The sequence below is a fragment of the Brassica napus genome, chromosome C3, assembly GCF_020379485.1.
Source record: "Brassica napus cultivar Da-Ae chromosome C3, Da-Ae, whole genome shotgun sequence".
NCBI lineage: Eukaryota > Viridiplantae > Streptophyta > Magnoliopsida > Brassicales > Brassicaceae > Brassica > Brassica napus.
Window position 1 is genome coordinate 52,282,159 of NC_063446.1, and position 21,598 is coordinate 52,303,756.

The window sequence follows — 21,598 nt, forward strand, 5'->3', positions numbered from 1 at the left end:
GTCTTGGAGGCGGTAGCTTCATATGACCTCTGGATATGGCACGCGTCTTTTGGAGCTCCATGTACTATGAACGATCTTAATATCTCGATCGATCACCCGTTTTTGATGACATTATTAACGGAATAGCGCCGCAAGTTAACTTTTATGTTAATGGTAATCCATACCATTTGGCATATTATCTCACGGATGGTATTTATCCGAAATGAGCTACTTTTATTCAATCTATCCGACTACCACAAGGTCAGAAGCATTCATTATTTGCTCAAACCCAAGAAGTTGTGCGAAAAGATGTCGAGCGTGCCTTCGGAGTCCTACAAGCTAGGTTTGCCGTTGTTAGAAATCCATATAAGATATGGGATAAAGAAAAAATAGGAAATATTATAAGAGCATGTATCATACTCCATAATATGATTGTCGAAGATGAACGATCATCAGGAACTGAGGACAACGTTCATGAATTTGAAGAAAGAGAAGAGGTGACTACATTTTCCGTCAATATGCCTTCACCTATCGTGAGTACAATTGATCGTCGAACGAGCGTTCGGAATAGACAAGTCCATCAACATTAAAAAAATGATTTGATTGAAAATATATGGGCTAAATTTGGACATCTTACACATAACATATAATTTATAAGTTTCTATTTGTATTGGAATAAATGTTTGTGTGTGTTTTTTTTTTATTATGATGTTTGGTATTTTTTTTTTCAACTTTGTAATTTTCTTAAGATTTCAATTTTAATGTTAAACTTTTCTTTTATATGTTTTATTTAAAATTTCTTTTTATATGTTATTCATTATTAAAATAATAAATTAATTAAATAATAACCTAAGGGACCAGCAAAGTCCCACTAATAATCTACCAAATTTTTCAATGTCCTTAGCTTAGGTCCCTTAACATATAACTTTACTAAAAAAATGCTAAGGGCTTGTGAGTCCCACCAATACCAATGCCCTAACAACTCTTAATAAAGGATATTGTCTACATACTCAACTATATAACTATTGCCACTTTTTATTACTAGTATTTTTGGCTTCGGTTAAGTTTAAACACACATGCAATCTCTTACAAATTCTCCAATGCCATTTATCTGTAGTTCTTATTTGAAACCAAAAATGTAACCATACAAAAATTCTAATAATCTATCAAGTCAAACAATTCATATAGAAATGTGGCCCTTAGTCGTTCAAAAAAAAAAAAGAAATGTGGCCTTTTTTAATGTACAATTTGTTTCAAGAGACCTAAGGCCATTGTTTGTTTAGTAAAAAATAATGATCTGAGACTGAAGGAGTAAAGTTGTTAACATTGACTTGTTGTTGTTGTTGTGCAGCCTGAGACCTCTGCGCCAACAACTGATGAAGTCTTGCCTCCTTCTCAAAGGAATTTAGCTGAGAATAGAACCCTGATCTCATATCAAACTCTGCTCCATTTTCCATCGCATTCTGGATTCTTCCTCTTCCAACCGCTAAAATTGCTGGATCAATAAACTCTATGTCTCCTGCAGTATTCAAATTGCTACTTGGAGGTGGTACATGATACGCGTTCCTTATCACAGAGGACGACGAGTCATGCAAACGAGTTCCTACAAATAAAATATGTGCGATTAGTATCAAGCTTACGCAAAGCTAACACTAACTCATCGTTAAGACTGTAATATGATACCTGAAACGAAATCAGATGACATGTTCGCTCTTTCATGTGAAAGGAAACCAGGAGGAGGTAATTTGCTGGGAGCAGGAAATCCAGGAGGAGCAGAAACTTGGGACCTCACAGCTGCAAGACGACAACGGTGACAAGTTTAAAAATGCAGATGAATAAACAATCTTGAAGAAGTAGCGATATGATATTTACTAACCAGGACTTTTGTAAGAAGAGAATCCAGGACTAGCAGTAAACTGTTCATATCCACCAGAATGATTAGAAGCAAAACCATTTTGACTCCTGAACTTATCATGATAGATATCCCGATTCACTCCAAACTCCTGGATAGGCTGACCTCTTGACAACTGCCCATATATGCTGTAGGTATTATTATTATTATTATTGTCATATGCTTGATTATTTGATTCTTCATGCCGAGCAAAAGAGAATCTGGACTGGTCATTACGCTGCTTTAGAAGGTTAGACTGTTCCAGAGAACTGCCCCTATGATCACTCTGGCCAAGTAACTTTGCAAAATTGGGTGGCATAGTCAAGGATTCATCCCAGGGGTCAAAGTCCAAAATGTTTGAAATTATATCATTCTCTGCACTCTGAATGTTGTTCCTGCCTTCAGTATTAGCAAATAGAGAATGCTGCATACTGGAACCGGATCTGGAAGTCTCAGAAAATTCATTTGGATGATGCACTCTATCGCTACCTATTTCAAAGGAGGACCCTGTATGTGAATAAAATCCACCAGAGGTTTCCCTGGTCTGGAAAGGACGATAAGCAGTATGAACTGAATCCAGGATGGAACTTGATGAAGTACACCTATAAGTGGAGTGGCTAACAGCCTGTACATCACGCCTACTACTATTGATCGATGATAGACCATCCACTTCCAACGCTGAGTTGACTTGCAACTGGGATTGCAAATCTGATCTCCAATCCCACTCTCCACTTGAACCAGGAATCCTATTCTGTGATACGTCAGCTTCTGCACCAGTGTTTGTAGGAGGATTGTTTCTGCACTGCTCAAGATCTGGTACATTGTTACCAGGTTTTCTAATAGAACCTTGATCACAATAAGCACCGGAAGCCACTGGAACACCAGGGTCTTCATCTTTAGCATTTGTAGTTATCCCCATCCATGCAACCTCAGCCGCCAAGTTACTAACATTAGGTACATCTTCAGAGATTTCATTTGTACTATCAAAAGAATTCTCAACAGCTGAAGGCTCCTCGACGACTCTGCTATCGTAGGAAGATTCTACTATACAGGATACTTGATTACTACTCGGATCTCTATTAGGTGATACAGTTCTCTTGGACCCAGGATCAACTAGAATATTATTCTGCGAAGGCTTCAACATACCCGGTTTGCTTTTCTGAGCCAATGTTCGACTTTCTTCCTTGTGAGGTGGTTTCTGAAGAGTGTTACTAGTGGATACATGCGAATGAGCTGCCTTTGCAGTAGGCATAGCCAAAGTTCCATTTTCCGATGTAGATCTATGCTTGTCCAAAGATCCATTTGACGCAGCTGAAATTGCCAAAGATTGCTGATTTGTTATACGAGTCCCCCTGCAAGACATTTTCGATTTTATAAATGAACCATTAAAAACTTCACCAATACAACTGCTTGTGACACAGACTTACCATGATGCTGCAGCAGGAAGGGCAGTAGATCTAACAGAGCTCCCACTAGGTGGAGAACTAGATGCTGCAGTGACAGTCTGCACAACAGATTGTACTGAATATGAAGAATCAATCTCAGACAGCATTGTTGTAATACAGAAACCCAAGGAGAACAATAAATCACACAGAAAACACATTTCCACAATTCGTATAGCAGGGGTTAAGTTTTTACATAATGCTGCATATTCTACTCAAGTTTGCAGTGATCAATATTAAGATGCATTTAACCATATATGACTGGTCATAGGAGATCAAAACTGAATATCTTAAATTTTCTCTGAAACAAAGGAAGCAAGCCAGATAGCACCTTATGCATCAAGGTAGTGTAGAAATTTTATAGAGCTTACAGTAGAAGGAACTTTTGCAATTGGTTTTGCAGTAGAACTGTCACTGCAATAAGCATCCAATGGTGGAGGTAGCAAGCTCCCTGAACGGTTTTGCAGAGTATTTGTTGCTCCAGTGATTTGCTGAACTCTGCTCATTCAAAATTACTAAAAGCCTTAATTAATCGTCCAAGATATGAAAACTCCCGTCAATATATACGCTAGGGATAGTAAATGTGTGTACAAGAGAAAACCTTCAAATATCTATGGATAAAAATTACCTTGTATGGGCAGGTATGATCTCATCTTTTGTAAAACTATCCTCTTGGGAACCAACCTCATGCAAATAGAGGCACTCAGGATTGTTGCATGCCTGGAAATAAAAACAAACAATCCATAATCAAATAATATAAATTGCAATGAAAGAAAAAAAATTAAGATCCATAGAGTAGAACAAGAGTGCCTATCGGACATACCACATTTCTTAACCACGCATGACAATACTTGGTTGTCCCAAAACATCCCCTGCAGTATAGGAAGAAAAAACGATCATGAGCTCAATAAAGATAATTTACATTTGTGCACAACGAGTCTCGAACAACAGGACGTTCGGCATGACTTACTTCAGTCCTTTACCATCCAAGATAAACCCATGAACAGACTGAATGCATCTGACAGCCTCTTCCTCTTTAGCATAAGTGATATATCTGGAGTCATACCCGTTTACAATCAGAAAGAAACAATAATGGAAAACAAACATTTAAGGAAATCAAGTCATGTTCAAACAGAAACGTAGTTGATAACACTAGTAAAAATAAAACTTACACACTGCATGTGTTGTTAGGGAACTGTTGGATGAGACCGGATGCTGTCCTGGACATGGAAACCTTAAGAACCTTTCCATACTGACCAAAATAGTCTTTACGCTGGAGGATCTGGGAAAAGAAAAACCCCCATTAGTAAGCAGATGAGTGTGATATAATAAAAAAGTATTGAGAGAAAAAGATCAGGTACATCTTCATCTGCTAGTTCAATGGGCAACCCGACAATGTAAACAAGATTTCTCTGAACCACTCGGACATTGGCTAGTTGCTTTCTCCCTTCAGAAGGTTTCAATTTTGACTTGTGTGTCTTTTTGCGATCCATGTTCCCTTCAGAGTTCAGTCTGAGAACAGGAATATATATATAAAAAAATCAGCAAAACCGCCAAAAAGACAACATATCAGGTGTATATCTCAACCTCTCGGGATCAACAGTCATCCCGACAATTTTTTCCTTGTCATAGGGAGTGCGGCAAGCAGGACAACGCCCTTCAGATTGATCTTTCTCGGCCATGTCCATTATGTGATGCCAACACCAAACACAAATCTGAAAGATTGGTGTAAATACATACAAGATCATAAAAATCCGCAGAACAAAAGAAAATGATCTGTAACAATAGCTAACACAAAACATGGTTTTTAACATAACCATCATCTACAATATTATATGCTTCTTAGATATACACCAAGACACAAGATTCAAAGTAAAGGAATAAAAAAATTGCTATCACAATCAGTTGTACACAACAATGCATGCATGGACATGTAAAAGAGAGAGGATGGGTAGACCTGATAGCCACATTTGCAAGGATTCAATTGCTGGTCGGTGAGATCCATCTCCTCTGCACACAAAGGGCAAGTCTTCTCACCGTAGTCACTCATGGTCTGATACTCCTGAATAAGACAAAAGAAAGCAAATGCGATATGTAAGGACGAGTGAGATCTATAGCAACAGACAAGAGTAATAAACAGGCTATTGAAACTACGTTCGATTTGAGTTAGGATAATTAACTGCTCTCTATATGGCTAAGCTAAACAGTGGCAATTCAACTTCCCGACCAAGAAGCCCTAATATTTCTGTTTACTGGTTAATGATTATGATATTTCTCTAAAGGAACGAACTTTCAGATCGATATCGAGAATCAGAAAACCCAAATGTTGAAAGGGCTCTCCGTAATTAAATCAGTGCATGCGATGCGACGGTTCAACAATCGAATCGTAAACGGAAAGACAATCGACGATTCAATATTTACAGAAAAATCTAGTGCGTACAGATTTTTCAAATTCTGAATCAGTAAAACCCAAACGATCCCGAAAAGAGACAGAATTAGGGTTCTTGAGATCCGGAAATGAGAAATCGAACATACGAGTGAAGGAAAGATCGATCGGGATTTGGGGATTGGGAGAAGTTGGAACTGGAGATTGCGACTTGCGAGAGAGAGAAACGGATGGATGGCTGTGATTTTGGCCGCAGGCTTTTGAATATCTCTTCTGTCACAGATCCGCCGCGTCGCTGTCTTGGTTGAATAATAATGCTACAAAAGCTTTACTGTACCCTTATATTCTCCTTTTATTACGATTCTATCACTACCCCGTTCGATCACTCCGGTTTAAGTTTTTTGTGTGTGTGTGTGTGGTTGATGTTAACCGAATAATTTTGCGGAGAAAAGAAAATTAAAGTTTGTTGACCCGATTATATTGAGTCAATTTTGTTTTGCGCAAACATTAAAATTAGAGAAATTTATATTAATGTTTTATTTCATGCGTAATTTTTTAGTTTGAACCATTCCTAAAAAATATCAAATTTTATATAAGTTCATTATTATATCTTTTAATATCTTTGTATTTTTAAGGGCCCATCTTTTTTTTTGAAATACAAATGGATATATTTAAAATGTTCTAACGAAATCTCTTAAAAATCTTTTTAGAATCTTTTTAAATTTACTTTTGAAAATAAGTTAGCTTTAATTTAAATTATCATAAAATATAATTAGAAATTAAAACTGAATTTTGTTTTGATTTATAAACAAAAATTAAATTTTTTTTTTTTTAATTATATTCAATCATAATAAAAAAAATGAAATTGATTAATTTCAAAATATACTTTACTAATATTTTTAAAAGATTTTTTTAGAAATAAATATTTATTTCTATTTTAATATTTTAAATATATATATATATATATATCTATTCTATTAAAATAAAAGTCATGACTTCTTTTATGTGTGATATTTTTATTTAGACCATCATTTAATTTTTAATTAAATGTATATCCTTAATGCTAATAATATATAATTTTTTAAATACTTTAATCATAATTTCTTTTGATATTTTTTAATTTATATATATAAATTCTAACAAATCTGTTCAAAAAGATTATAACAAGATCTAATTGTCAAAAATTGAATATAAATATTTTCACTAATTTCGTAATTAGTAATGAAATGTTATTATATATTAATATATATTCAGCTATATTTTATAAAATGAAAAGAATAAAATTATATCCTATTTTATCTATTTTATAATAATATCTATTATTTTAAAATAAAACCATTATATTGAAGTAAATATGATAAAATTATTTAAATTTAAAAGTTAATATATATTTTTTAATAAATATAAAATATTTATGCTAAAAAAATAATATGTTGGTAGAACGGGTTAACATTAGTAAACTATATAATACATGAATAAAAAGTTAACTTCTCTAAACATTTTTATATATAGTAAATTATTATATAAAATGAATAAATTGCTAAAGAAAATCTAACGCTTTGAATCACGAGTTACGATCAAAATAAATTATATATAAAATAATTTTAAAATATGTTATTTTATGCATAAAAAATTAGTTTAATAATCAAACGCAAATTTAATAGGACAAATATATAATAAAAAGCAACATATATATGTGATGATTTGAATTTTTAACATAAAAACTATAAAATTATTGTATTTGAAATAATTATACAAATATTTAAATATGTGAGTAACATTCAAAATGTATATTAATTGTGTAAAATGGTTGACAGAAAAAAATTGTGTAAAACAAATATCTATATATAAACATGAAAGTATATACACGCAGGTTGTGTGGATCAAAATCTAGTTATATATTAAAACAGAAGTCACAACCTTGATTCATGTGTGATTTTTTTAAAAAAATAGACCTAATCGATCTATTCTTAGAAAATAATGTTACATTTAATCTATAATCTTATCATTTAAATTTTGGGCCTACCAGAAATATTTACCAGAAATTTTTATTGGGCTATCAATAATTAGATTTAAACAATCGATTATTCATTGGATTTATATAGAGTATAAATTAAATAGATATAATTTAATGTTGTAATACTATATTTTCATATGTTAATTATTTAAATATTTGTCGATGTTAGCTTTTAAAATTATAAAGATTTTTTTTTAAATAACAAAAAATTATATTATCTAACAATGATTAATCTTTACTACCTTAAACCAATGAAAATAAATTTTAAACTATATAGTTAATTTAAAAATTAAATAAAAACTAAATTTTTAATTATTTACTGGATAATATAAATCTATGAAGCGAAAAGTTTAATTTTTTAAAAACTTTCTAAATTTGTGAAATGTTACAATATTTTTGAATATGACAATAAAACAATATTTTACTAATCTTTATATATATAGTTACGATTTTAATAATGAAATAATAATCCGAAAAAATATATATATATATACAAATACATGTGAAAGTTTGAAACAATCTATTCAATGAAAAATATACCGTAAACTTATTATGTTTTAAAAATTGATTGACACATATATATTATAATATATAAAAATTTAGAAATGAAAACAAAATATTTATATAAAAATAAATGAAAAAAACCTGCGCGGTTGCGCGGGTCGAGATCTAGTTTTATTAAAAGAATATCAGCCCTATCGTATCCTTACCATAAAATCTTGCTGATCCATTTTGACTTTCAATATCCCTAAATTACTTAAAAAAATATATGAGAAAATTACGGTCAAAGATACAATTTCACTTTGCAATTACACTCTAAGGCCATAGTGCTTGAAGAGCACTTTTTGAAGATACAATTTCACTTTGCAATTACACTCTAAGGCCATAGTGCTTGAAGAGCACTTTCTGAAGATGCTTTTACGACCATACCCTTTAACCAAGTTGATCTCTTTCTACGTAAGAAAACAATTTGTTTCATTAATTGTTTTTTCTTTTTCTTATCAATCTAAAGCATATTTATCTCGTTGCGAACTAATTGTTTATCTTTTTCCAGAACTTTAATTTTTTCATTTCCCAATTCATATTCCATTGCGAAATCTTTGTCCATATTAATTCAAAGTGTTAGTGGTTACTTGTGTCGTCGTAAATTTCCCTTTTTTTCTTGTTTCCAGATTATCTAATCAGGTTTAACATATGCTGAAGAATCAAGCACGCAAAAAAAAAAAAAAACCAGTTCAATCAAGTTTTGTGAGAACATGGAGGATGCCATTGCTGCTGCTTCTACCACCGTAGAAGCCGCCGCAGCAAGTAGTTCCTAAGATTTCTGAGTTGTTAGTCACTTCAATCTCTTTGATGATGAAGAAGATAGATCCAGTGGAGGCTGTGGCGGTAATGGAGGAGGTGGTTACGGAGATGGAAAACGTGAGGGTAGATACAAGACACTCGTGGATACAATGGTGGTGGATGTGGTTCTTTGAAAGGTGGAGTTGGTGGTGGTATAGTGGAGGTGGCTGTGGATACCGGAGTGGAGGTTGTGGTGGTTATGGATACGAAGGTGGTAGTAGATACAGAGGTTGATACGTTTGGAAACTTTGTTGATGAAACTTCGTTCACAAACCTCATTCACACAATCTCATCCATGGAACTCCGTTAAAAAAACTTAAGTTACAATTTTTTGGTCAATTTGAAATTAGTTATTGTCCTTTTGATGATAAATTTACTATATATGAAAGAAAGCTTGATCATCTTTTTTTGAAAATGATGAACTTATAACCCACTAAAACCATCCACAAGACTTCGTCCACGAAATCTCGTCTACAAAATCTGTAAGATTAAAAACCTCGTCCACGAAAATTCGTCCACGAAACCTCTCCACACGTTTACATATCTCCCATCCACGACTGCACCATCCGTATATATATATACATATATATTATAAATTTAACAAGAAATATATACATTATGGACATCAAAATGTACAAGAGAAAAAATAATAATTTGTTTACGCATAAATATAAAATTTTATACATTATAATTTGCAATAGTGACCAATAAAATATATTGGGGAAATACATAACCAATTAATATGTCAACTAAACTAATAAAACAACTAATAAACTACCTTTATGCTTTCCCTTACGGCATCCAATCTTGTTTCCTCAGAAGGGTATTGGCAGAAGGGTATTATGGTTTCAATATTGCATCGAAACCAGCAATTGTATCCTACAAACATAAAGTGTCTAATTGAGTATGAAGAAAGAAAAAATGTGTCTAAATATGTAACTCTCTCAAAATATATTTTATACTAGGGGTTGGCCCGCCCTACGGACGGGTGAGTTTACATTAAAACTATTTATATTTAAATATTATAAATCATTGAAACTTTATTTTATATTGAAAATAATAAATATAATCTGTTTTTATTCTAAGATCATATGGTAATTATTTTTTGATGAAATATCAAATTTATTGAACTATCAAAAGAATGTTATATACGAATCAAACTCTTTTAAGAACTGAAAAGCTCTTCTGTAGATGTAAAAACTACTCATAAGTTGTTACTTCAAACCATCTTCTTAATAACCCCTCCAGCTTATAATTTGGCTTGTAATGGAGTGAACTAATCATGTTCTTCACTGCCTTGTTTATTATCCCTTGCATGTTGTTTGTAGAAATTCTCGGCTTCTTATTTATTAGCCCTCGCATATTGTAAATTTTATTTTGTTGGTTTGAGTTGACCACTAACAATATTTTTGTTAGAGAACACAAAATTATTAAATAAAAAATTAAGGAAAATAAAATGATTTATATATTTTTGTTTGATTTCTATTTCAATTTCATATAGTTGGAAAAATATAAAGTAAGAATAGCTACTTTTTCCTAAGAGTATCAGATTTTTCAATAACTAATTTCATATAGTTGAAAAAAAAATAAAGTAATAATTTTTGACAATAATAAATTAATACACCAACTCCAAGCCAAATCATTGAAAATCAAATATAATGTGATAAAATTATAAAATTTAATTTTTAAAATAATAGACAAATAATTTCAACAATGTCATAAATAATAATTAGTACATATTATGTAACAACAAATGATGTTTTATAATATATGTTTGTTTCAGTTTATATTAGATTTTCAATTTATAAAAAGGTAAGTTTATTATTGTAGTTAAAAATGACTTCTGTAATATTTAAAAATTACTTATGTAAAATATTTAGTATACATTAATAAATCAAATTTATTATAATTTGTTGAATATGTATTTAGTAAAATCTTTTTTTTTTAAATCGGAGACTCTTTAACCATGCAACTTATGCTTTAATCTTGTTTATTTAAATCGTTGTGGCAGGTAATGAGATTGTTTACTTGAGGATTAGTGATAAATAGTTGTATTGTAAAGATAACTGTGTTGTAAAAGATAATGTTCTACTCATCAATATATCATTGCCTAAATTTTAAAATCTTTATGTTTTTATTTGGAGGCTTAACATTTTATTATTATTATGTTTTGGTTGTAGCTGAAAGAGTGTATTGACAATGATATGCAACACTAAGCCGATAAGGTAAACTTAAATCCAGTTTTGGTGTTATATTATTCTTGTTTCATGTAGAAACTCTGAGTCTCTGACTTTGTTGTGCTCTTAGAGAATGTACATAATCAATTGATTTAGATTCAACTGCTTCTTACAATAGCTATCTTTGTTGTTGTCTTTTTGTTGGCTGCGAGTTTTTGGGATATATCTCCTTGAAACTGTTTTTAGAGATGAGGCGATGTTCCAATGGTGACATTCGTATAATAGGTTTATTTTTCCTATTATAAGGGAATTTTTACCATTGGTATAATGGAGCGTAAGGTTAATCTCTTAAGTCAATTCTCAAAGATAAACAAATTTGAACGTGAAACTGTTTTTTTTAATTTAATAATAATCTGTTATGTTCAGATTTAGATGCACCATAAGAGCAAACAAACATTGAAAACGGCAGGGGAACACTTTTTGGAATGATTAAAACCGATAATGGTGATGCGTGAGATGGTTAGGCTGTAAGATATATGTACGGTGTAGGTCTTCATCGATTCCATAAGACTTATTTATAGGTCGAGCTTGTATATGTTACAGAAATCGTTCGTAAACCTGAATAAATGAGGCGGAGTGAGAGGAGAGGTGAGGTGGAGTTTAATGACTGAATTAAAGCATGTGTTCAAGAAAAAGAGAAAACATTACAGAAAATCTAATCGGAGACCATGGCAAACGATAGGGTTATTGGGCCGAAGAGGAAGGGGAAGACAAAATTGATCTAACCCTGCCAAAGCGTACCACAGTTATGAAAGTAAGAAGGACCCAAAAATAACTAGAGTCCATCAATGCTTTGCACTAAACGAACAGATTCAGAAAGAATAAGAAGTTGTCTCTCTTGCTCGACATGTGTCGAGAAAAGGGATATGAAGGGTGATGTGGCGCATTGTGGAGTCTTTCTCTTCTACTTTATTATTATAAATAGATACTAAATCGCAAGTCATTTGGCCAATTAAGATCTGCCAAATATCTTTTATATACTTAACAAATATATTTTAATCATATGATAAAATAGATTTGATATAAAGAAAATATTTTCTTACTTTTAAAATATATAGTAATTTAAGTTACTTTTTAATCATATGATAAAATAGATTTGATATAAAGAAAATATTTTCTTACTTTTATAACATATCTTATGTTGTTTAAGAGTATATTTTAAAGAGATTATTATTTCCTTTTTAATATCAAACTTGCTTTTTGTAAACTTTCCTTTTTATGAAATTACATTATATATATATAGTACATTTTCATGCTCATATCATATGACTCATATGTTTATAAAATATATTTTCCTATAATATGTTTTCCTTTTGTAAATATTTTTTTGTTTTTATTTTAATATTTGTTTTTATTATATATCTTATTTGGGAAAATAGAAAAAGAAAATTAAAATTAAAATATAGTTGACAAAAATTATAAAATAAAATTATAATTATAATAATTATATGTAATATTTTAATTTATTAAGATTATATTTTTAAATAACCATTGTAAGAATTAACGTGAATGCGACACATAAGAAAATATTTTTTTTTTAACAATTACTTCTCCGATAATATATAAAGATGGTTTTTAATATTTGTTTGCTTCAAAAATTTACGGATATCCATAAATGAATAACGAATAGAATCAAAATTAACGAATAAAATACCCTCCCCGGACGGAACGTTGTGGTATGTTGCATTAATTTTTTTTTTAATTCGTTTAAATTTCTTTTATAACATTAAAAAATAATTTATATTTTAAATTTGTATTTTCCAGGTGGGGGGTTGACGGATGTCTTGGATCGTACGTAACCGACACGATCAAGGGTTACTTCTCCATGGCACATCCAAACTGGAGTAAGACGCCTCACTACGTCAGAAAGACGTGGTTCAAAATTTACGCTGTAAGTTTCTATTAATTATATATATTTTAATTTTTTCATGATTTATATATATACTTTCTAAAAAACTAATTGTTAATTTATTTTTTCCAACAGCAAAAATATAATTGGGCCTTGGGGATCACTGAGAGGGTGAGGAAGAAGTTTAACGCGAAAGCGAAAGTTCGCTTGTTGGACACGGTCTCCAACTGGAAGGGTGACTGGATCGTGAAGGGGTATGAGCGTGGCAAACCCGCTGAGCTCACCACGGATGTGTGGGATGGCCTCATCCGTTATTGGCGTCTTCCTGATTCCATTAGAATCGCCCAGGCTTGCTCTAACTCCCGTAACACGGTCGATGAGCACGGGAACGGGCCGATGCTTCACACTACGGGCCAAAAACCCCACGCCGGTGTCCGTTTGGAAATGGTAATTAAATATTTTATTAAATAATTTTTTTAATACATATATTAATTTATTCTAACTTTCTTAACTGTTTTTTAGGCCAAAGAGACGGGACATCTCCCGTCTCTTATGGAACTTTACGAGAGGACCCACAAGAACAAGGCGGGCGTATTTGTAGATGGCAAGCTGTCCGAGCAAATCTACAACGACGTAGTTGCTTGGGTTGAAGACCGCCAGACTCAGCTGACCCAGCAGTCTACCGACGGATTACCCGTCACCTTATCCACACTTGAAGTGGATAAGATTTACGAGGAGGTAAATTTTCAAAAAAATTAATTTTTAATTATTCATTTAATTTAACTTTAAATTTTTACTTACAATATTTATTTTTTGTTTTTAAGGTTGTCCCTAAAAAAAAGGGACGGACGTTGGGTATTGGTTCTGTCAACGATGTTCCGAGAGCGACATCGTCTTATGGTCAGCGACGGGATGATGAAGTCACGGAGCTGCGTAGAGAGTCCGCTCAACTGCGTAACTAGTTGACCGCGACAAAATCTCGTATGGGTGGAGTCGAGGGCTTCTTGGACGTTATTGCGGCCACAAATCCGGAATGAGAGTCCATGTTGAGGAACATGCGACAACAACATCCCATTCAAGGCGAGTCATCCGACGTACATAACGAGGCGGATGTTACGAGGAGGAGTGATGAATTCTACAGGGCGATGAACGACCCTTAGTTTTTTTTTTTGGTTGTTGTATTATATAAATTCAAAACTTATTTATATATAAAATATTTTCATATTGATTTATTTTTATTTTGAATTTTAATTTATTATTAAATTAAATAATTTTAATTATTTTTTAATTATATTTTTAAATTCTGTAAAATAATAAAAACGAAGTAAATTCATAGCCAATGTACGACCTCTTTACGTGGAAACCTTACGAGGAAATGACGAGAAACATTTAACGAGTATTTTACGAGGAACCATTTACGAGGAAATAACGAGGAAAAGTTTACGACCATTTTACGAGGAAATCATTTTGTGGTTGTTACGTGTATTTTGCGAGGAAACTCTTTCAAGGTATTTACGTGTAGATTACGAGGAACTATTTTCGAGGTATTTACGAGGAATTATAGCGACGTCCTTACGTGGAATATTGACGTGGAATATTGACGTGGTCTTTACGACGAATCGCCCTACTTCGTCTTTACGACGAAATATATTCCTCGCTAAGTTACGACGAATTAGCGAGGAAATATGTGTTACGACAGACGTGTAACGAGCAAACGCGTTTCCTCGCTAATTCGTCCTAAAGCTTCTTTTACGACGAAATAACGAGGAAAACCGCCATCGTTAAGATTATGTTTTCTTGTAGTGGTTTGCGTAAACTTGAGATTTTCATCAATTATTTGTTACATTTTTTCCTTTTTCCTTTTGGTTATAAGTTAGTTATTGGCTTATGACCAAGAAAAAATAAAAGTTTAGTTACAAAAAATGTAAGTAGAATCTGTCTGCGGTATATGATTTCTCCATTATCATGCTGCCTAACATACTGGAAAAAGTGAAATAAAAAAAAAGTTCTTAGAAAAAGCTTCAAAAAAAACTGGTAGTGAATTTTTGAACAAAAAAAAGAAAGAAAAGAAACTAGTAGTGAATTAAAACACGTAATGAAGATATGTTAGTAAAATGATTGGTTTTCATAAACCACACGTGATATTAATGTTCGATTTTGTCAAAAAAAAGAAGTTTTTGATAATCTCGAAAAGAAGTAAGATTAAAATATAACATAAACAATAGTATATGTTAGTATATGGGGTAAAGGAACCTAGGAAGTGGCTAAGCTTCGGGATAGAATTGGAAAAGATAGAAATGTTGTAGATTTGTTTTCCAGACTTCAAAATCACCCATGTGCTATGAATGCGCAATCAGTTTTCGAAATTTTTAGCTAAGATTGATAGGACCGTTCATATGAATTTACTTTTCATTGGTTGTTCTATTCCGGTCTGGTTATCTAGACCACCTCAAGTTTGAATAATAGAATGACTGTTCGACGTAAAAAAAAACACGAATAATATATAACAACATATTTATGGTATAAAAAATCTACTCAGATATATGAAATTGACAAATTAGTGAACACCCACGTTGCACATGCTCTTAAAAGCCACCTAATTTATATTGAAATAAACATTGAAGAAATACATAAAAATAAAAACTTTACAGCCTTAAAAAAAAAATATTAGAAAAACAACTATGGGCAGAGAGAGATAGAACTGTAAAGGACGTCGGGAGGAAGACCGTTGACGAAGTCAAAACCGAACAGCAACCGTCGATCTGAGGCGGCTCAAATCTCGTCCACACAATCTTTCCATCTCCCTTCTTCTTCCTCGCAGTTACCGCGAAAACTCATCTGAAACTCGTCTTCTCATTTCAGTCCCTCATCTAACTGTAATATAATTATATATATAAAGGAGTCACACAATACCTTCAGATTCACTATACCTCAAAGCACAACAAGTCAAGCTTGAAGTTGACTTAGCGCGTCATCGATTGAAAGAGAGAGAGAGAGAGAGATGAACAACGCCGGCGGCCAATATCCAGATTTTCCGGCGGTGCAGACGCACGGAGGACAGTTCATAAGCTACGATATCTTCGGTAGTTTATTCGAGGTCACATCCAAGTACCGTCCTCCGATTGTTCCAATCGGTCGGGGCGCATACGGCATCGTTTGGTATGTTCGCTGATCTTCTTATTTCTGGAGAGATCGGAGTTTTGATATTTTTTTTTGTAAATTGGGATTGGTGAAGCTCTGTGTTGGATTCGGAGACGAACGAGCTTGTGGCGATGAAGAAGATAGCCAACGCCTTTGATAATCACATGGACGCCAAGCGTACACTTCGCGAGATCAAGCTTCTTCGTCATCTCGATCATGAAAACGTTTGTATATTTCTTGATTAATATCTTCTGAAATTAGATGAATAATTATATTAATACGGTTGTTTTTATTACAGATCATAGCTATAAGAGATGTGGTTCCTCCACCACTTAGAAGAGAGTTCAGTGATGTTTATATCGCCACTGAGTTAATGGACACTGATCTTCATCAAATCATCAGATCCAACCAGGGCTTGTCTGAGGAACACTGTCAGGTAATAAAACTACTCCTCTTGTTTTTTTTTTTTTGAAGATTAATAATTTGTTTCAAGAAACATGAGACTGACATGAATCTTCTTGAAACAGTACTTCCTGTACCAGCTTCTTCGAGGGCTCAAGTACATCCACTCGGCTAAAGTTATCCACAGGGATCTAAAGCCTAGCAATCTTCTCCTGAACGCCAACTGCGATTTAAAGATCTGTGATTTTGGTCTTGCTAGACCCACTTCAGAGAACGAGTTTATGACTGAGTATGTTGTTACCAGATGGTATAGAGCACCTGAGCTTCTGCTCAACTCATCTGATTACACAGCTGCTATAGATGTTTGGTCTGTTGGTTGTATCTTTATGGAGCTCATGAACAGAAAGCCTTTGTTCCCTGGTAAAGACCATGTCCATCAGATGCGCTTATTGACAGAGGTAACAAAGCAAAAATACATATTCTTTTTAGCATGGATTCAAGATTGGGCCTGTTTTGTAATATGTGTGAATCTTGCAGTTGCTTGGCACGCCGACAGAATCAGATCTCGGGTTTACACACAACGAGGATGCCAAAAGATACATCCGGCAGCTTCCCAACTTCCCTCGCCAACCGTTAGCTAAACTGTTCTCTCATGTTAACTCATTGGCCATTGATCTAGTTGACAGAATGTTGACGTTTGACCCCAACAAAAGAATCACTGGTAAGTGTATTATACGTATACATGTTCTCTGTTTCTGTCTTCTCATCATCATGGTTTGATTCAAACTTAGTTAAAACGTATTATCTTGTTGCTGTGTGTAGTTGAAGAAGCTCTGAATCACCCGTACCTAGCCAAGTTGCACGACCCGAATGATGAGCCAATCTGTCTAAAGCCATTCTCTTTCGACTTTGAACAACAACCTCTAGACGAGGAACAGATAAAAGAGATGATCTACAGGGAAGCCATTGCACTCAATCCAACATATGCTTAGAAGAGCAGCAACCGAATGAATGGCCAAATATCCTGCCCTCTAGCATCTTTGCTTGTTCTTTTATTCATGTACCTTTTTTCCATGTGTAATCCTATTTGTTTGTTTAACATTGTATTACTGCTAGTGAGTGAGTGCATGTAGCTCTCATGTAAAAGTACTCCAGCTATGAAATATTTACTTCACACTTTTTTACTTCACATACAAAAAGGAATATAGTATAGAGTTCTGTAATATTCTCATCAAGCCTGACTTTCCTATTCTCAAAATTAGTGGGTTCCATCATGGTATTGTTAGTAGTCTATTCACATTCAATGCTTTTTTTTTTTCTGATCTTGGCTCTAGGTAGCTGCTTGCATTATTGAAGTATGTATGGCCAAATCATTGGAAATAATTTGGCAAATGGGTACTAATTTAGCAATATCCATTACAAGACAATTTTTAGAGTTGACTTATTAAAAGTTAGATAGGATAAAAATGTTGTCTTCACACAGGCTGTTCGAAGCTGACAGTGATGGCTCAACACACATCAAATGAAAAGCTTTGTGTTTTATACCTTTTTTTTAACGTTTCTTGTTGGAGGGTGCTGCTCGTGGAGAATAAAATATCGTGACCACCATCGAAAGTCATCTTCTTTAAACATTGTCTTTAGTGTATCATTGCTTATATATATCTTCCAGCATTTCAGGCCATTTATAACAAACAAACAGAAACAGGTAGAAGCTCTCTACTTGATTTAGAGACATGGCAGGTGATGCAGAAACACAAATATCAAGCACCAAACGCCATGGTGGAGGTTGGATCACCTTTCCGTTTATGATAGGTGAGAGATTCTGTTTCTCTGTTTTCATCTTTCACATAACCCTTAGAGCTTAGAACAAGAACCTTACAGGTAATCTATCTATGTTTCTATGGTGCAGCGACGTTGTTAGGCCTGACAATAGCTGCGTGGGGATGGTTACTAAACTTGATCGTCTACCTGATTGAGGAATTCAACGTGAAGAGCATCGCAGCAGCTCAGATTACCAACATTTTCAGTGGCTGCATCTGTATGGTTCCAGCCATTGGAGCCATTGCTGCTGACTCTTTCTTTGGAACCATCCCTGTTATCTCAGTTTCTGCTTTCGTTTCTCTTATCGGCGTATCTCTGCTGACACTAACAGCTGCGCTTGACTCTTTAAGACCCAACCCCTGTGACACTGCTTCAAGCCTATGCCAATCACCTTCGAAAAGCCAGCTCGGTGTTCTTTATACGGCCATAACTCTAGCCTCTATAGGAACAGGTGGGACACGGTTTACTTTAGCAGCCGCTGGTGCGAACCAGTACGAGAAAACTAAAGACCAAGGCAGCTTTTTCAACTGGTTTTTCTTCACAACGTATCTGGCCGGAGCTATAAGTGTAACCGCCATTGTCTATTCTGAAGACAACGTCAGCTGGACCTTTGGGTTTGGTCTGTGCGTAGCTGCTAATTTCTTCAGCTTTTTGGTTTTCATCTTAGGGAGAAGATTCTACAAGCATGACAAGCCCTTAGGAAGTCCCTTCACAAGTCTACTTCGCGTCATTTTAGCCGCGGTATTCAAAAGAAAAGCTGTGGTTTCCACCTACGAAAAGGACTACCACAGTGAATCACTCTCAATGCCCACAAATAGTTTGAGGTAACAAAACATCCTTGAGAACAGCAGTTTTATTGTAGCATTTTTTTTTGAGAAATTCTTGGGTTATCACCTAGGTGACCCTCTAGATTCACCAACCAATAGTGTTTGAGTATTTGATATTTGATATCTTTTAAAAAAAGAAATAAATTGAATATCCAAATTAGATTATATTTTTAAAATAAAATAATAAAAATACATAAAAATAGTTAAAAAAAATAAATAAATTAATATTGTTAAATCTTCAGCAAAATACTAAACCCTATACCCTAAACCCTAAACCCTAAACGTTAAACCTTAAACTTTGGATAAACTCTAAACCGTTGGAAAATCTTAAACCCTAAATCATACATTAAAAACTAAATTTTACTAGCATTAAACCCTAAATCCTAATCACTAAACCCTAAACCCTTGGGTAAACCCTAAACCCTTGGGTAAACTCTGAACCCTTGGATAAATCATAAACTCTAGGGTTTAATTTTAAATATTTTTGATTTAGAGTTTATGATTTATCCAAGGGTTCAGGGTTTATCCAAGGGTTTAGGGTTTAGTGATTAGGGTTTAGGGTTTAGTGATTAGGGTTTAGGGTTTAGTGTTATTAAGATTTAGTTTTTAATGTATAATTTAGGGTTTAAAATTTTCCAATGGTTTACGGTTTATCCAAGATTTATGGTTTATAATTTAGGGTTTGGAGTTTAGGATTTAGGGTATAAGATTTAGTATTTTGGTTTATCAATATTTATTTATTTATTTTTTGTAACTATTTTTATGTATTTTTATTGTTTTATTTTAAAAATATAATCTTATTTGGAAATTCAATTTTGTTTCCTTTTTTAAAAAATATCAAATATCAAATACTATTGGTTGGTAAATCTAAAGGTGAACCCAAAATTTTTTTTTTTTTTTTTAAATGATTAGGAAGTTCTGAGCCCGAAAGCCCGTATATCTCCCTAGGGAGGGGTCAAAATTAATGTTAAATTAACTCTTCTTAGGATAATTGAACCCATGACCCCTTAAACCCCTACTAGGTGATCCAATAGTTTTAGCCACTAGGCCAACTCCTAGTTGGTTTCCATTCATTGCAGCATTGAGATTCTAATGATTTTTTTATTTATTTATTTCTCAAACACGCAGATTCTTTAACCGTGCAGCCTTGAAACAAGAAGACGAGGTTAAACCAGATGGCACAGTTCACAATCCGTGGAGACTATGCAGCGTTCAACAAGTGGAAGATTTCAAAGCAGTCATAAGAATCATCCCTCTTGCGTTAGCCATAATATTCTTGAGCACTCCAATCGCGACACAGCTAAGCTTAACAGTTCTTCAAGGTCTAGTGATGGACCGGAGGCTTGGTCCTAACTTTAAAATCCCTGCAGGCTCTCTACAAGTCATCACACTTCTCTCCACTTGCTTATTTATTATAGTCAACGATCGGATTCTCTACCCATTTTACCAAAAGCTAACGGGGAAGTTTCTCACACCGCTCCAACAAGTCGGTATAGGCCATGTTTTCAACATTCTAAGCATGGCTGTGACTGCCATTGTTGAAGCAAAGCGATTGAAGATAGTAGAGAATGGTCATTTCCTCGAGTCATCTTCTATTGCTGACATGTCTGTCCTATGGCTATTCCCTCCTCTAGTCATAGTAGGAATCGGTAAGGAACTGATTTTCAGACCAATCTATCAACTTGAACTGAGAAAATAATCATGTTCTTGGTTTTGTCTTGTGCTTGCAGGAGAGGCTTTCCATTTCCCAGGGAATGTAGCTCTGTGCTATCAAGAGTTTCCAGAGTCTATGAGGAGCACCGCAACATCCATTACATCGGTGGTGATTGGGATATGCTTTTACACAAGCACTGCTATAATCGATCTGATTCAGAGGACCACCGCATGGTTACCAGATGACATAAACCATGGACGAGTTGACAATGTTTACTGGGTTTTAGTCATTGGAGGAGTCTTGAATCTCGGCTATTTCCTCGTGTGTTCTTGGCTTTACAAATACAGGAATCTCGAGGATGATGGTCACGAAAAAGATGTTGCGGTTTCACACTCTACTACTTTGTCCTCATGATCTTATAAGATGAAGAGTGAGAGAGACAGAGAACATGTTATTTGTTGTCGGTATCTTCTAGTGTTCTGTAATTGTGTGAAAGTATCTTCACTTTGTAGCCACTGAAAAGTTTATATATTTTGCTTTATTTCTTCTTCCTCTCACACTTGTTCTCTCTGAATGCTGCATGCATGTCTCAATGTTGAATACTATAA

General features: G+C 33.8%; 3 protein-coding genes across 5 annotated transcripts; 2 read left to right on the forward strand and 1 right to left on the reverse strand.

The window, feature by feature from the left end:
* Positions 1-1,080: 1,080 nt before the first annotated feature.
* LOC106346494 lies at positions 1,081-6,033 on the reverse strand. 3 transcript variants are annotated; one of them, XM_013785844.3, is made up of 13 exons: positions 5,848-6,033; positions 5,270-5,374; positions 4,900-5,027; positions 4,674-4,824; positions 4,485-4,594; positions 4,283-4,366; positions 4,136-4,184; positions 3,941-4,032; positions 3,684-3,810; positions 3,298-3,374; positions 1,856-3,222; positions 1,663-1,773; positions 1,081-1,582 (listed from the first exon to the last, which is right to left on the reverse strand). In XM_013785844.3, exons 2-13 carry the CDS (start codon positions 5,360-5,362, stop codon positions 1,242-1,244), a joined length of 2,730 nt encoding a protein of 909 aa, XP_013641298.1. In that variant the 5' UTR covers positions 5,363-5,374; positions 5,848-6,033; the 3' UTR covers positions 1,081-1,241. The 3 variants fall into 3 exon arrangements, with proteins under 3 accessions (XP_013641298.1, XP_013641299.2, XP_048606704.1); XM_013785845.3 differs by having other exon boundaries at positions 5,753-6,014; XM_048750747.1 differs by lacking the exon at positions 5,848-6,033 and adding an exon at positions 5,603-5,674.
* Positions 6,034-15,993: 9,960 nt separating this feature from the next.
* LOC106405163 (mitogen-activated protein kinase 3-like) lies at positions 15,994-17,864 on the forward strand. The gene is given in 6 exon segments (NM_001315731.1): positions 15,994-16,304; positions 16,381-16,510; positions 16,585-16,722; positions 16,814-17,146; positions 17,226-17,409; positions 17,511-17,864. Coding segments are annotated over 6 exon segments (1,113 nt in total). The 5' UTR covers positions 15,994-16,146; the 3' UTR covers positions 17,681-17,864.
* Positions 17,865-18,059: 195 nt separating this feature from the next.
* On the forward strand, positions 18,060-21,534 carry LOC106405063 (protein NRT1/ PTR FAMILY 2.7). The gene is made up of 4 exons (XM_013845699.3): positions 18,060-18,500; positions 18,598-19,333; positions 20,465-20,985; positions 21,067-21,534. Exons 1-4 carry the CDS (start codon positions 18,422-18,424, stop codon positions 21,402-21,404), a joined length of 1,674 nt encoding a protein of 557 aa, XP_013701153.1. The 5' UTR covers positions 18,060-18,421; the 3' UTR covers positions 21,405-21,534.
* Positions 21,535-21,598: the final 64 nt, after the last annotated feature.